We start from the raw sequence: 15,103 nt of genomic DNA on the forward strand, positions 1-15,103 counted from the left end.
TTGGGTGTTCCTTATTGTAATTTATATTTTCTAATTACTAAACCAGAGTTGGTAAATATCTCATGCTTGGTATCTCTGAACTTGTAATCAAAAACCCTCTAATGGTAAAGTTGGATTTATCATTACAAGTTTGAAAATTACACTTTTAGAAAGTAGCTTGACAAGGGCTCACATCCCAGTCAACCAACAACCCAATTTGTCACATATGGTGAAAAAAGTACCAGCAGAGAATGAGATTCTGGAACTTGGTAAAAGATGGTTCCTGAAGTGAATGGTCTATCGAAAAAGGGTTGAAATGTTGGTAGGGTAGAATCATGCAGTGGATGGGCAAAGGATTAATATAGGGACCTCTTGAAGGGTATGTTAATAGTGAGTGGTGTGCTTTGTTCTGTGTAATAGTAGGGTAGGCATTAAGTAAATGCTGAGGATCTGGATGATACTCTGTGCAATCAGACACATGGTGAACATATATAGCTATGTCAAACTAATTCTCAAACCGAAGGCTAAATATACTAAAATGGTGACCAATGCATACTAAAATATTAGTGGTTCTTTTATCCAGAAAGAAACATGTATGGTTGTGATGTTACAAGCGATTAGGCCCTTATTGTTTTCTTGTATCTTGTAGAGAAGAAACTGTAAATGCCAGCATACCTTTCCAGTAAGGGAAAATGTAATTTTGAGAGATGAGTGTGAGTAGAATGGCTTTCAGAATTACCCCACAACTCTGAAACTAATTCACCTCACCATTAGATTCTGTCATGTTTGAGGGGTTGTTGCATTGGGGGAGCAGGATTGTCACCCGACTGGGTGAGATCATCCACAATTCTACCAGCCATAGACTAGATTTTGCAAGACTGGGAAAATAGTCTGCAAGTTTTTTAATTTATTTAAACATGGACTGAGTGTTTAACATCCCCATCTGTAGGATTATAATCTCACAAAGTGGGTGAGTGGTGAGATAGGATGAACATAAATCCAAAAAGCAACATATGGTGTGTACACCATAAACGTATGACTTTATTAACACGTATGTCAACAGCTGGTTGTCCTCACCGGCCCTTCGAGGCCCACAAGGAACAGCAGAAGCAGCATTCCTCCAGAGCTGTCTGAAATCAGTCACCAGTTTCATTCCAGGAATGAAGTGGAATAGAAATAGGTTCTAAGTTCCATAAAGGGAAAGTATGAAATAAACAAAGAACAATACAACAGACTTGTTGCATACATGCCAATAGACCCGATTCAGGCAGAAGGCACAACATTTTTGAAGTGACAAAATTGCTTTATTTTGGCTGTCTTCCTCCTGAAATCGCCCCTCCTTGAATAGAAGCCAATTGTTAAAATACATTGTCCCATTTAATTTGTCAGAATCTCCCCCTTTCCTCTTTTAAAATGTTGACATGTGTGTTGTTGCCCCGCTTTCCCTCTTTTGCTGGAAGAGTAATTCTGCTCATCTTTAAAAGCAATTTTTAGGACATGTAAAATTCCCTTTCTCTTAGTGCCAAGTGATATTGTTACAAATGAGTGTAAGCAGCGCCTAGCGGTTATGCCTCAACCTCAGTTCTTAGGGGGTCATTACGACCCTGGCGGTCGGCAATAATATGGAGGAAAGTACTGCCAACAGGCTGACGGTACTTTCTTCCATATTATGACATTGGCGGTTTGACATCAATCTCCAGCCCGGTGGCCATCACTGTACCGCCTGCGGGATTATGACCCCACCTACCGCCATGGTTTTCATGGCCTCCTTATCACCACAAAAACCATGGCGGTAGGCACTATCAGCAACCGGTAATCCCTTCCCAGTCACTGATAGGGGTCTTCCCCATCTCCCACCCCCTCCACAGTCCCCCCACCCCTCCCTTCCTCTCCATACCCCCCTCCATACACGCCCCTCCCTTCACCCACGCACATACACACACCCATTCCCACATTCATCCAGGCATGCATAAATCCGTTCACACATACATCCGCACACACTTACATACTTACACTCAGAAACACATCCACACAACTCAACATACACGCACTCACACCCCAATCATGCACATGCAACACACACCCGCATACACACATGCACAGACATACACACACCCACCCACATACACACACCCACCCACTCACACACACAACACCCCACCCCCCTCCCCTGTCGAATCACCCACTTACCTGTGTCCAGAAGGTCCTCCCGCAGGAGACAGGGCGCTGCTGCCAGCAGCAGCGTCCGCCAGCAGAACACCGCCAGGCTGTATTAATTCTCATAATACGGCCGGCGGCAGACTACTGCCGTGGTGCTGCTGCTGGCAGCAGCGCCACCTTACCGCCTTCCGCCAGCATGGCCTCAGCCAGATTTCCGCCATCCTTCTGGCGGAAATCCGGCTGTGGTCATATTATGGCAGGCGGCTGGTAACAGCTACAACAGTCTTTTGGCGGCTGTCACTGCGACGGTAGGCGTTTTTTACCACCAATGTTATGTTGAGGGCCTTAGTGTTCCAGGAAGTCTTAGTCCAGAGGTAGTGGTGAAGAAGAGGCTATGCCTTCTTCAGACAAGGCTCAGTTTTGGATATGCGTTGCTGTCTTTTTGCACAATTAATTAACACAATTGGTGAATAATATGTTCTCATCAAATCAAGCAATTTGTACACAAATCACCCCAGAAGGTGGTGGTGGGACTCCTCACGAGGACAGTGAAAATTGAATCCTCGTCTTTTAAATCTCTTTCAACGCAAATAGTGGTTCTGTCATTAATTTCATGAGTTGCAATGCTCAATTAGCTGGTGTACTTTTTGGGAAAATATAATTATGTGAACCTGCAAAATATTTACTTTTTTTTTAGGCTAATTTTGCAGAAGAAGAATAAAAGATATAATAAGTAACCATGAGGTTTGGTTTTGTCTCCAACAATAGTGACAAAGTAGCAAGACATTTATACTACTGCCACCTCAAGGAACAGGTGCTGAGATCCCAGTGCACAAAGAAGGAGGAAGTGTACTTCCTGTTGGCGGCGTACGGGCTGCAGGCTGACTTTGGTGATTTAAAAAAAAATGAACCTGACGGGAAGTATTTTGACCCCCAAGCATACTTTCCACAGTGGGTAAGAAAGACTGATACGTGCTTCTGTGCCATAGTGCAATGTGGAGTCTTAAAACGAAGTCTGTCCGGTAATCATTGAAATTTCAGTATAGTGTGTTTTAAAATACAGAATGTTTTCAGATTGCCTGCAAATAGAATGTATATGCATAGATACCAAGTTTTCCGTTTGTTCGTACACGACATTTCCATGCTTTCATACTACTTATGTCTGACATTTCACTACCAGATGAATGATTCTTTATTACAAATATAAAAAAGCAGTTTAGTCTTTATAGTGATGTGTTACAGAAAAGATTATTTTGCAGTGTAATGATCTAGAAATGAGCTTAAAACATTCACAATGTCTCAAGTCCCCGATCCTCATTGGCCCTCCTGCTGACACTTTCTGCCTGCTCACTGTATACAGAAAATCTCTCTGGTTTTCTGCCCTGAACAGGGAAATACTTCATAGAAGATAACCTGGTATCTTTGGGTCCATGCGATTATTCTCAATTCCCAGGAGACACCTCATAATTACTGGATTTTGATGAGGTGATCTTGGTTTATAATCGGGTAATCTGGTTCTCCAGTATCCCTGCACCAAAAGCCGGCAAACTTTTAATGGGGGCATACATTGAATTGTAAATCCTTGTCTCCTTGATATTCCTTTCAGATGCTGGTTACTGTCAATTCTAGAAGCAGTTCAGTCTTGTCTACTACCTCTTCATTTCCCAAGTGAACTCGGGAGCATTAACACCAACATCCTGCTGCTCTTGCCTTGGCTGGGTGCATAAATTCTAAATCTTCCCAAGATTAGGTTGTCTTTAGGGCAATTGGAGTTGTCACTCTAGTCAGGTTTGGCCTTGGCAGAATCTCCTGAGAGACTTGCTCTCACTCCCAACTACAGGGTGCTATCTGTCCGCCCTTGCCATTTGCTACATAAGCCATGTTGGGTAAAGGAATATTTTGGAGCATTTTGCTTTGGAAAGAGGAGTAACTGTAAAGTGTGAATCACCATCCACTGCCTTTAAGCCCACAAAATCCATATATTAACTGGAAGTCTTGCTATCTAGAATCTTGAAATTACCACCTGCATACCTAATGGACCCAGGGAGTGGGACTCAGTGACTGAATCTGAAATAACTGTGTGTTTAACACCCACTGTGCTTCCTCGTTCAATTCTGCTATGATAATTGAACTTGGAAGTAACTACCTATGCTAGAACCTACCTCAGTCATTTATGTGCCACAGTCATTGAATCACAGCAGATGTGTTATAGGGATGGCCAGCTGCCTCTGTGTTCCACATCTACCACAAATAGCAAAGTATCTAATTTCCCAATTGAAAATTGCAAGAAATTTGCATTTAAAGAGGTGCACTGGTTGGTCACAAGGGGGTTATAAAATAGGTATATCTGGACAGTACTGAAAATGTAAAAAATAGAGTCCTCTGATTGGCAGAAGGAGCTTTTTCTCCCATTGGCCATTTTAGTATTGCAGGACCTGTTCTAGTCGCAAGGTACAGAGAGATCTGATTGGCTGACCACAGACCAGAAAAAATGTTGGTGATGCGATTACAGGACTAACAAGCATTTGCAATGCAATGGGTCTCGCATTTTCTTGAGTTAAAGCTATTAGTGATTTAGACTCCTAACTGGACTTTTCTTGCCACACAAATTCAAAGAAAAAAAAATGAGCGTGATAGCACTATGTAAAACGCAGTACGTTCGTGCTAAAATTTTTTTTTTTTTTTAAAACTGCGTTCTCGCGATATAAAACCCAGTGCAATGGCGCTGCGTGGAAAAAAAAAAGATAAAGTAGTCCGGAAACCATGCTGAAAACATGGAGCCTTGTATGTTTTCAGTAGTTGTCCGGTGTACTCGTAGAGGGCAAACACCGGAAAAGTCATGACGTTTGTATGCCTTTCACTAATAAAATCAAGCGGATTTTAAAAGTCAAGCCCACGAACAAATGAAAGTGACAGGTGTGACATGGGTGTGGTTAAAAGCCCAAAGAGATTACAACTGGGACAGAACGCTTGTGTGCTCGACCCTAAAATCCAGAATACAGTATGAAAACATATTCACAACTTATGCACTTCATCTTTATTGTTTTTCATACATCACTGTGTGTACCAATATATTTTATATTCAAATATGGTTGTTGTTTCCTATTGAACAGAAATCCCTTTGAGCCTCAATTATGATGCTAAGTTACATGTCTATATAGGGCCCAGAAGCCATTTTATTTAGAGTAGTATGAGTGCACATTCCTGCAAATTGTAATCTTGTTTTGATAGTTGGAAGTTGGTTGCACGGTTTTAGGAGAATAATTAACTCAGTATTGCATTCATGAATTATATCTTCCCCTCAAGGTTGCCTCACACTTCCTCTAGGCGAAGATTCTGCCACCTACTCATTTTCTATGTTTTTGTTAAAAGTAATATTTTTCTATCACCTGATTAGGTTTCATAGAATTGTATTGAGCGAAAATGCATATATACTGAATACGATTCACGTATTTTGACATTATGCTCCAACTGACTCTTTTCTAGTGAGAACTCTGGTCAGTTGAAATGGCAAATGTTTTTATTTGCTTTGCTGCTTACTATGTTTGCCTTAAACACATGCTGGGCTAGAGGGCTTCCCCGCCTGTTGTGTTTTACCAACAGAAAATCAGCATTAGAGTGGAAGAATGCCAAACCTGCACCAGAGACACATTGTCGAAGGCAAGGTCCAGTTTGTATGGAACTAGCATGTAGAAGCATGGATGGAAGGATCAGAGGTCACTAAATGAGTCATTGTTTTTCATGACTGCACAGCACAAAAGGATCAGAGTTCACTCAGTGAGTTATTGTCTTTCGCCATAGCACTAACAGACAGCAATGCAACCTTTAATGTGTTCTATAGTTAGCTAATTGTCTTACTGATCAGTCTGCTTGTGGGTATGCATAAGATTTATGATATTCTCTAGGTACCTTTTTTTTAATTAAGACTTAAAATACGTTGTTTGCCAGTCCTTCAATTACTCACCACCTGTGAGAGCTTTCATGTTGTAAACATTTTCGCCAGCCGAAGGCTTGCTGCTGAACAGGTCATGATACCTAAAAGAATCATAGACTTCAAATAATTGAATGAAACGTGCTGCTCTTATCTCCTATGATGAAATGCACGTTTTTATTTACCCTTCCTCTGTCAAGGAGGTTACAGAACAGATTGCTATCATTTTTTTTTTAGTAGTAGTAGTAGTAATACCCTCCACGCCGTTATCATTGGCATTAAAATTATATTAGTATAAGTATAGCTAATGTAATGGGTATTAGTAGTATTAATACTTTTGATAATTATGTCAGAAACAAAAAATAATCAAAATAATAAAAAGCTCAGATGTGCACACCATTATGACATTGCAGAGGATTTTTATTTGCCTGATTGACACCATAAAGGTGTCCGTGACTTTCAGCTGGCTATAGTTCACATTAAAGAAATCTGTGTGTAAACCCGGGGGAAACACCAATCCAGCTTTTCAACGTGATATGGGCTGCTCGCGCTTGACACAGTAATGTGCAAACATTCACACCGTGGAACGTGAAGAACAAAACTGATCGACTGCGTGGTCGTTTGCTGCCAATTAAAGTGCAGCAGGCATCAGCAAACGAGCAAATGTACACTAATAACCAGGCCATTAGAAGACACGTATATGGAGATATTTGCACTGACAAACGAATGAATAAATAAACAGACCCGGTGAGTGCATAATATACTGGCTCTTGCTCAACTATGATTAACATATACAAGAATGCCACTGAATCACCTGCCCTATTGTAATCAATCAATATAAATACTATCCAACTAGTACAAGCAGCGTAAACAAACAGAAATTAATTAGGAATGAAAGCGCTTGTTGCTAATTTGACCACTAGATGGCAATAACACAATGCGCATAAAAACCTTAAACGCATTTTAAACTTTTAGAAATTTTACAAACTTAATAAAACGAGATCGCTCTGTGAAAAAAAGATAAAAAGTAGGCCAGCGAGCTTCGTGTGTTTTCAGTACTTCGTCGCTGCGCTCGAGGAGGGCTAACCGTCGGAAAAGGCATGACGTAAGCACGCCTTCCACTAATGATAGCAAGCTGATTTTAAAAGGCAAGTCTACGAACCAATGAAAGACACTGACGTAACATGCACGGGGCTCCGAGCCCTTTTCTAACTACTTAAGCGTCTCGCAAGCGATAAAAAATAGTATAAGGAGTCAGATTAAGGACACCCTGATACCTGGGCACTTGAGGGCAGGTGGGGCCATGGCAGAGGAACCTTCAGAGGCCATACATTTTTTTTTTTTTCTTTGCTGAGGGTACTGAAGTACTCATGCAGAATCCTGCACAACTCTCCCATGAGGTACCTTGATACAGCTGCTGTACCCGACATAGAAACTTCTACCGCAGTGTACTGCAGTATCATGTGAGCTTCTGTGGGCTACCATGGTAGTGAAGCTGAAGCAAAAATGGCAGCTGGGCCTGGTCTTCACTCAAGCCTTGCGATTAACTCCCCACTGGGCGTAGCTGAAGGCTGTGCGCAAAGGGGGTTTGGCTGTCTGCACTAGGTTGGATCACAGAGCTTGGCCACTGCTCACGGTTTAAGTCTGTGCGGAGAAGGGGAGCTGTTGCCCATGGGACGGATGGGCTCAGGTCCCGGCCGAAGATCAAAGGTTGTGAGCTGCAGAGAGTTGGCCACCCACAGCAGGTTGGGCACTAGCAGTGGCCAATGGCCAGTTTCTGCAACCAACCTTGGACTGTGTATGGCTGCCCCAAGGGCAGCCAGTCCCCAGCTGCAATCCATCAGGTTGGCCGCCTGCAGCGACTCTGACACAAGGCCTGGCTGGCCGTGTGTGAAGTGGAAGGATTGCTGCTGGCCAACTTCCCACTGTGAATTACTGAAAGTCATGATCAATGGGGAAGTTGCCTGAATATGCTGAAAAAACATAGAAATCTCTGCATTATAGGGAGGTTTAGTAATATGATCTTACTTTATGCTAACAAAACCTTAAAATTTAACTGAAAAAAACACAAACGGTGAGGTGACATTATAGCTCGATATGGTAATAAGATTTCAGCTTATGTGAAAAAAAGACAGAAATCCAGAAAAAAAACGAAGGTTAAAATCAAGCAAATGTTTAAAACCAAAAAACCCACTGAAATTCACCAGTTATAGTTTACTGAGCTAACTATAACCTGAGCCTCCACCAGGCACTTCTTATTGTCTCATAGGCGTGTCAAATAACTTCTTTGATGATGTCACTGATGACATCTCAAATTATATTTAGGGTTTGTGGACTCAAAGTAATTCAACACAGTACACCTGTGGATACATTTGTATTTACCTAAATGGGATTACCCCATACCAGCAAGTTTAAGTCAAGAGGTTGATAGGTATGGCTTTGCCACTAAAAAGATACTTTCTTCCATGCTCTTTGGACAACACTTTAATTGCATACAACCTTAGAGGCATGCTTAGAACACCAGAATGAAATAAACCACCCCTAAGTTGGACAACTCTACTGTAGGAGGCTGGCCTGGCTTGTAGTGGGTACCAGAGGTACTTACACCTTGCGCCACGTCCAGTTATCCCTTATTAGTGTAGAAGAGGTGTTTCTAGCAGCTTAGACTGATAAAAGGTAGCTATGGCAAAGCAGCTTAGGCTGAACTAGGAAACATGTAAAGCGCCTACTATACCACTGGTATCATATGCACAATATCATAAGAAAACACAATACACAGAGTTACTAAAAATAAAGGTACTTTATTTTTATGACAATATGCCAGAAGTATCTCAGTGAGTACCCTCAGTATGAGGATAAGTTATATACACAAGATATATGTACACAAACCAAAATTAGGTAAGTAATAGCAAGAAAAGTAATGCAAACAGTGTAGAATCACAATAGGTTGCAATAGGAACACATAGGTATAGGGGCAACACAAACCATATACTCCAAAAGGGGAATGCGAACCACAAATGGACCCCAAACCTATGTGAGCTTATAGAGGGTCGCTGGGACTGTAAGAAAACAGTGAGGGTTAGAAAAATAGCCTGCCCCAAGACCCTGAAAAGTAGGTGTAAAGTGCACCTACTACTCCCAGAGAGCACAGAAGTCGTGATAGGGGGATTCTGCAGGAAGAACAAACACCAGCAATGCAACAGTGGATTTCTGGACCTGAGTACCTGTAGGACAAGGGGACCAAGTCCAGTAGTCGCGACAGTGTTGAGAGTGGGCTGGAGCCCAGGAAATGCCAGCTGAGGGTGCAAGGAAGCTGCCACCGGGTGGAAGAAGCTTGGAGTTCTGCAAGAAGGAAACGACTAGGGACTTCTCCTTTGGAAGACGGATGTCCCACGTCGCGATTAAACTTGCAGAGGTGTTCCCACGCAGAAAGACCGCAAACAAGCCTTGCTAGCTGCAAGGGTCACGGTAGAGGTTTTTGGATGCTGCTGTGGCCCAGGAGGGACCAGGATGTCGCCACTTGGAGGAGGAGACAGAGGGGGCACCCAGCAACTGAGGGAGCCCTCACCGAAGCAGGCAGCACTTGCAGAAGTACCCTGACAGGCACTTGGAAGAAGAGTGAACCGGAGTCCACGCAAAGTCACAAAAGGGAGTCCCACAATGCCGGAGGACAACTCAGAAGGTTGTGCACTGCAGGAAGGAGTGTCGGGGACCCAGGCTTGGCTGTGCACGAAGGAAATCCTGGAAGAGTGCACAGGAGCCGGAGCAGCTGCAAATCACGCGGTACCCAGCAATGCAGTCTAGCGTGGGTAGGCAAGGACTTACCTCCACCAAACTTGGACTGAAGAGTCACTGGACTTTGGGAGTCACTTGGACAGAGTTGCTGAGTTCCAGGGACCACGCTCGTCAGGATGAGAGGGGACCCAGAGGACCAGTGTTGCAGTCTTTTGGTGCCTGCGTTAGCAGGGGGAAGATTCTGTCGACCCACAGGAGATTTCTTCAGAGCTTCTAGTGCAGGGTAAAGGCAGGCTACCCCCAGAGCATGCACAACCTGGAAACAGTTGAGAAAGCCGGCAGGATGAGGCGCTACAATGTTGCTGGTAGTCATCTTGCTACTTTGTTGTGGTTTTGCAGCCGTCCTGAGCAGTCAGCGGTCGATCCTTTGGTAGAAGGTGAAGAGGGAGATGCAGAGGAACTCTGATGATCTCTTGCATTCGTTATCTAAAGAATTCCCCAAAGCAGAGACCCTAAATAGCCGGAAAAGGAGGTTTGGCTACCTAGGAAGGAGGATTGGCTACCAAGAGAGGTAAGAGCCTATCAGAAGGAGCCTCTGACGTCACCTGCTGGCATTGGCCACTCAGAGCAGTCCAGTGTGCCCCCAACACCTCTGTTTCCAAGATGGCAGAGGTCTGGGACCCACTAGAGGAGCTCTGGGCACCTCCTCTGGGAGGTGCAGGTCAGGGGAGTGGTCACTCCCCTTTCCTTTGTCCAGTTTTGTGCCAGAGCAGGGCTGGGGGATCCCTGAACCGGTGTAGACTGGCTTATGCAGAGATGGGCACCATCTGTGCCCATCAAAGCACTTCCAGAGGCTGGGAGAGGCGGCTACTCCCCAGCCCTCACACCTATTTCCAAAGGAAGAGGGTTAACACCCTCTCTCAGAGGAAGTCCTTTGTTCTGCCTTCCTGGGCCGGGGCTGCCTGGACCCCAGGAGGGCAGAAACCTGTCTGAGGGGTTGGCAGCAGCTGCAGTGGAGACCCCAGAAAGGCAGTTTGGCAGTACCCGGGTACTGTGCTAGAGACACGGGGGATCATGGAATTGTCCCCCCAATACCAGAATGGTATTGGGGTGACAATTCCATTATCTTAGACATGTTACATGGCCATGTTCGGAGTTACCATTGTAACGCTACACATAGGTAGTGACCTATGTATAGTGCACGTGTGTAATGGTGTCCCCGCACTCACAAAGTCCGGTGAATTTGCCCTGTACGATGTGGGGGCACCTTGGCTAGTGCCAGGGTGCCCACACACTAAGTAACTTTCCACCCAATTTTCACCAGGTGAAGGTTAGACATATAGGTGACTTATAAGTTACTTAAGTGCAGTGGTAAATGGCTGTGAAATAACCTGGACGTTATTTCACACAGGCTGCACTAGAAGGCCTGTGTAAGAATTGTCAGAGCTCCCTATGGGTGGCAAAAGAAATGCTGCAGCCCATAGGGCTCTCCTGGAACCCCAATACCCTGGGTACCTCAGTATCATATACTAGGGAATTATATGGGTGTACCAGTATGCCAATGTGAATTGGTAAATTTAGTCACTAGCCTGTTAGTGACACATTTGGAAAGCAGAGAGAGCATAACCACTGAGGTTCTGGTTAGCAGAGCCTCAGTGAGACAGTTGGGCATCACACAGGGAACACATATAGGCCACAAACATATGAGCACTGAGGTCCTGGCTAGCAGGGTCCCAGTGACACATAACAAACATACTGACAACATAGGGTTTTCACTATGAGCACTGGGCCCTGGCTAGCAGGATCCCAGTGACACATAACAAACATACTGACAACATAGGGTTTTCACTATGAGCACTGGGCCCTGGCTAGCAGGATCCCAGTGATACAGTGAAAACATCCTGACATATACTCACAAACAGGCCAAAAGTGGGGGTAACAAGGCTAGAAAGAGGCTACTTTCTCACATCTACATTATCCAACAATCTACACTGCCACAAAATCATTAGCGAAGTTCTGGAAATAAACATCTTCACCATATAAATGTCTTCAGTACATACAATTTGCATGAATTCTTGTTCCCGTGAGTTCAGGCTCTATTCAGAGATGCTCAAACTTCATACATGAAACACTATTCTCACATGGAAATCCACAGTAAGCCAGTAGTACCCTTTTGGGACAGCAAATATGTGTAGGGAGCTAGATATATGTAACCTGGCACATTCAAACATTTAGATGTGTGGGAAGCTAGATATATGTAACCTGGCACATTCAGACAGATCCTTACACAGTATTTCAGGGGGTAAAATGCAGCACGTTAGTTAATGCTATCGATGACTAGCTCAGTCTGCATTGTCAAAGTGAGCATGCATAAAGGCAACTCATAAAGCATTTCCCTATAATTCTGTTGATATTAAAATTGGGGCCCCGTATTAAGGGCTAGTAATTACATTTATATTTTTGCCTGAGGAGACATTGCTTTGCCTCAGTTACCAACATTTCAGATCCTTGATTTTAATTTGCTTACATTACAAACGTTTAAGAATGTGAAAAAGATTTAAAATCATGTACCAGTTTTAAAACACTGTTTTCATGGAACTCCAGAAGGACAGCGCTCTCTATTTATAGAAGGATGGGCGCAGAAATGGGTGTTGAGCAACTCCTCAACTTGGGGATCAATTTCCTGTTACGTGAGGTATACCTATCTAGAATATTTGTATTTTGTATTTTATGATTTATGTGATTCAAAATGGGGCCGGACTGTTATGGTATTGAGCCAACTTGGACTGATCCAAGACGACACACATCATTACACACAATGGCTTGAGGCAATTCACTTTCTCAAAGTCTGATGAGCATCTAAAAACCCTAGTTAAAGAGCACACTTACTCAGGTGGGCATAGTTTCATTTTGTCACAAAAAATCATAAAGCCTTGTCAAAATTCTGACACCAACTTGGAATCTACACTGCCGTCTGTGCTACTTTTGTCAAATCATATTTGTATATGGACAAGAGAAATACAGCTTACCCATCAGATGGTAGTAATTGACGATAGAGTTCCTAGAGTAAGATACATTCTATGTGAAATATATATAATCTTAAAGACTGGATGAAAAAACTGTGATTATTCGAGGGCTTCAGAGGAAAAAAACAAACCTAGGCCCAAATTTAAGAAGGGCCTAGCGCCAACTCTCATCTCAGTGTCATTTTTTTACGCTAATGTAGCGATAGTGTAGCAAAAATACTGCACCATATTTACAGTGGTGCAGTGCATGCATTGTGCTGCTTTGTCAACCCTTGCTCCATATTATGCCTGCGCCAGGCATAATGTATGCTAAGGAGGCGTTCCCCAGTTAGGGGGCTCGCAAAAATGGCGCAGTAAAATCTATGATATGCCACTAGACCATTTCTAGCGGCATTTTAAATGCATTCCCTAAGGAGGCACACCATTATTTTTCAATGGGCCTCTATGTACTTTGCAGGATTAGCATCAACATTTTTGGCACTGATCCTGCAAAGTACAACAATATAGCATCAAAAATGATAATGCTGTTGTCCCTAACCTGCACCCATGGTGCACCGTATGTTAAATATGGCACACACATGGTGGCGTTAGGGGGCGCAGTGGACCGTAAAAAAATTGACCCTTCATGACATGAAGTGCCACTTTTCTTAAATATGGGCGTTAGTCTTACTGCTTCAAATCTACTTGGTGGGTAAAGCAAGAGAGTTTATTGGCAAGCGAAAATTTAGACATTGTAGATGTCTGTCTATGGCAATGTAGAAAATGGAGAACATCACATGTTCTTTCAGACCACTCTAGAGACATAGCTATTTTTATTCCCACAATATGAAGTATAGGTGGGTGCACAGAGTCTTTTTGCCTCGTTCTCCTGTCCATGTTAAGGAAAGAATCATACATGGTGTCCTCTAAGAGCTTGCCAAGCTGCCGTTAGATGCTACAAAAACTACGTTAGGAGGCGGGATTTCAGAAATGTGAATGAAAACTTGCTGGTCTGGCCAAGGACCAAGGAACTAAACATGACGAATCAGTTTTACTTCCCTGAATTCCACAGGCGGCATTGAACGGCAATGCTGCTGTTTTTGGGCACACAGACCCTTCTCTAAGATTGATTACTTTGTAGTCAATAGGGTTTTGTTTTGCTTCAGGGAAGCAACGTATACATTTCGGCCCACTCTCTGTAGATTATTACCACGGTAAAACCAGTGCACAAGTGGAAGGATTTATGTTTGCAAACTAACTGGAATTGCAAGGCCAGGCGACAAAATGAACAGTTCATTGAATCCCGTGATGACTTTGTGGAAAGTGTACACCTTAACACCGGTTAACAGTGTACATGAAGGTTTTCAAACAATACACTGCACAATGAGGGGTTTTCCTTATTTTTTGTGTTAGACAAAAACATGAAAATCCTAATACATTTTTTTTTTTTAAACCTGAAAAGAAATTCATTATCCCGATAACATTTCTAGAACAATGACAAATGTTTGAGCCTTCTTAATTTCGGGCTAAGTTATCCTCCAAATTTTCTTACCGACTATAAACTCTGCCACGGTTTCTGTGATGTCTTACAATTATTGTTCTGATTTTCTCTGGGATACCGCAAATTCCTTTTTTTTTTTGCTCCATCCAATCCATGTGCTCTCTTCTACCTGCCTTCCCTTACCCTTCCTTATTCAAATACAGCCAGCTTATCTTTCCAGATATTTGCATAAAGACTGGGCATTATCAATTCTTGCGGACCCGATGACGTTTGACTTAATCAGCTATCCATATTCACCTCAAGTTTCTGACCTCTTAATTTCATTGTTTTTAGGAGATCCCTCCCTCATTATATGTCATGCAGATTGTTTAGTGAACTGCAGGATGGTGTTTCACTCATGGGGGTGTTCTAGCCTTTTCTCATTGGACTCATTTCTTTTGTCATTTGACTCTTCTGTTTGTCTTGCTCTCTCCTTTTTATACTTTTGTTTTCAGATTTTTAAGCATTTACTTATTTATGCGTAATTATTTTTATCTTCTGAACAAATCACATTCTTTCATGGCACCATTTATTGCCTATGTTTTTGATTGGTATAGTCCCTCTTCTAAGTAATGGGTCGTTCAGTCTATTGTGCCTTCTGTCACCTCTCTTAAAGGGAGCCACTAGATTACCAAGTCAGGTGGTCAAGTGCATCAAATCAAGCCTTGGGTCAGCGGTCTGCAGTAACAATACTAGTGCCTGCCAGTAGGTGACGGACTGTTCATTTCTTAGCACCCGTGGCAGCAACCAGCC

General features: G+C 43.1%; 1 protein-coding gene across 3 annotated transcripts in view; it reads left to right on the forward strand.

Moving 5' to 3' along the window:
• LOC138296086 (FERM domain-containing protein 6-like) overlaps positions 1 to 15,103 on the forward strand; it is a 1,138,137-nt gene that overhangs the window by 432,586 nt on the left and 690,448 nt on the right. For all 3 annotated transcript variants that reach the window (XM_069234915.1, XM_069234916.1, XM_069234917.1), the window contains exon 5: positions 2,908 to 3,094. In XM_069234915.1, the coding sequence (XP_069091016.1) occupies positions 2,908 to 3,094 (187 nt within the window). The remainder of the gene's footprint in view (positions 1 to 2,907; positions 3,095 to 15,103) is intronic.

Source organism: Pleurodeles waltl, chromosome 5, assembly GCF_031143425.1.
Source record: "Pleurodeles waltl isolate 20211129_DDA chromosome 5, aPleWal1.hap1.20221129, whole genome shotgun sequence".
NCBI lineage: Eukaryota > Metazoa > Chordata > Amphibia > Caudata > Salamandridae > Pleurodeles > Pleurodeles waltl.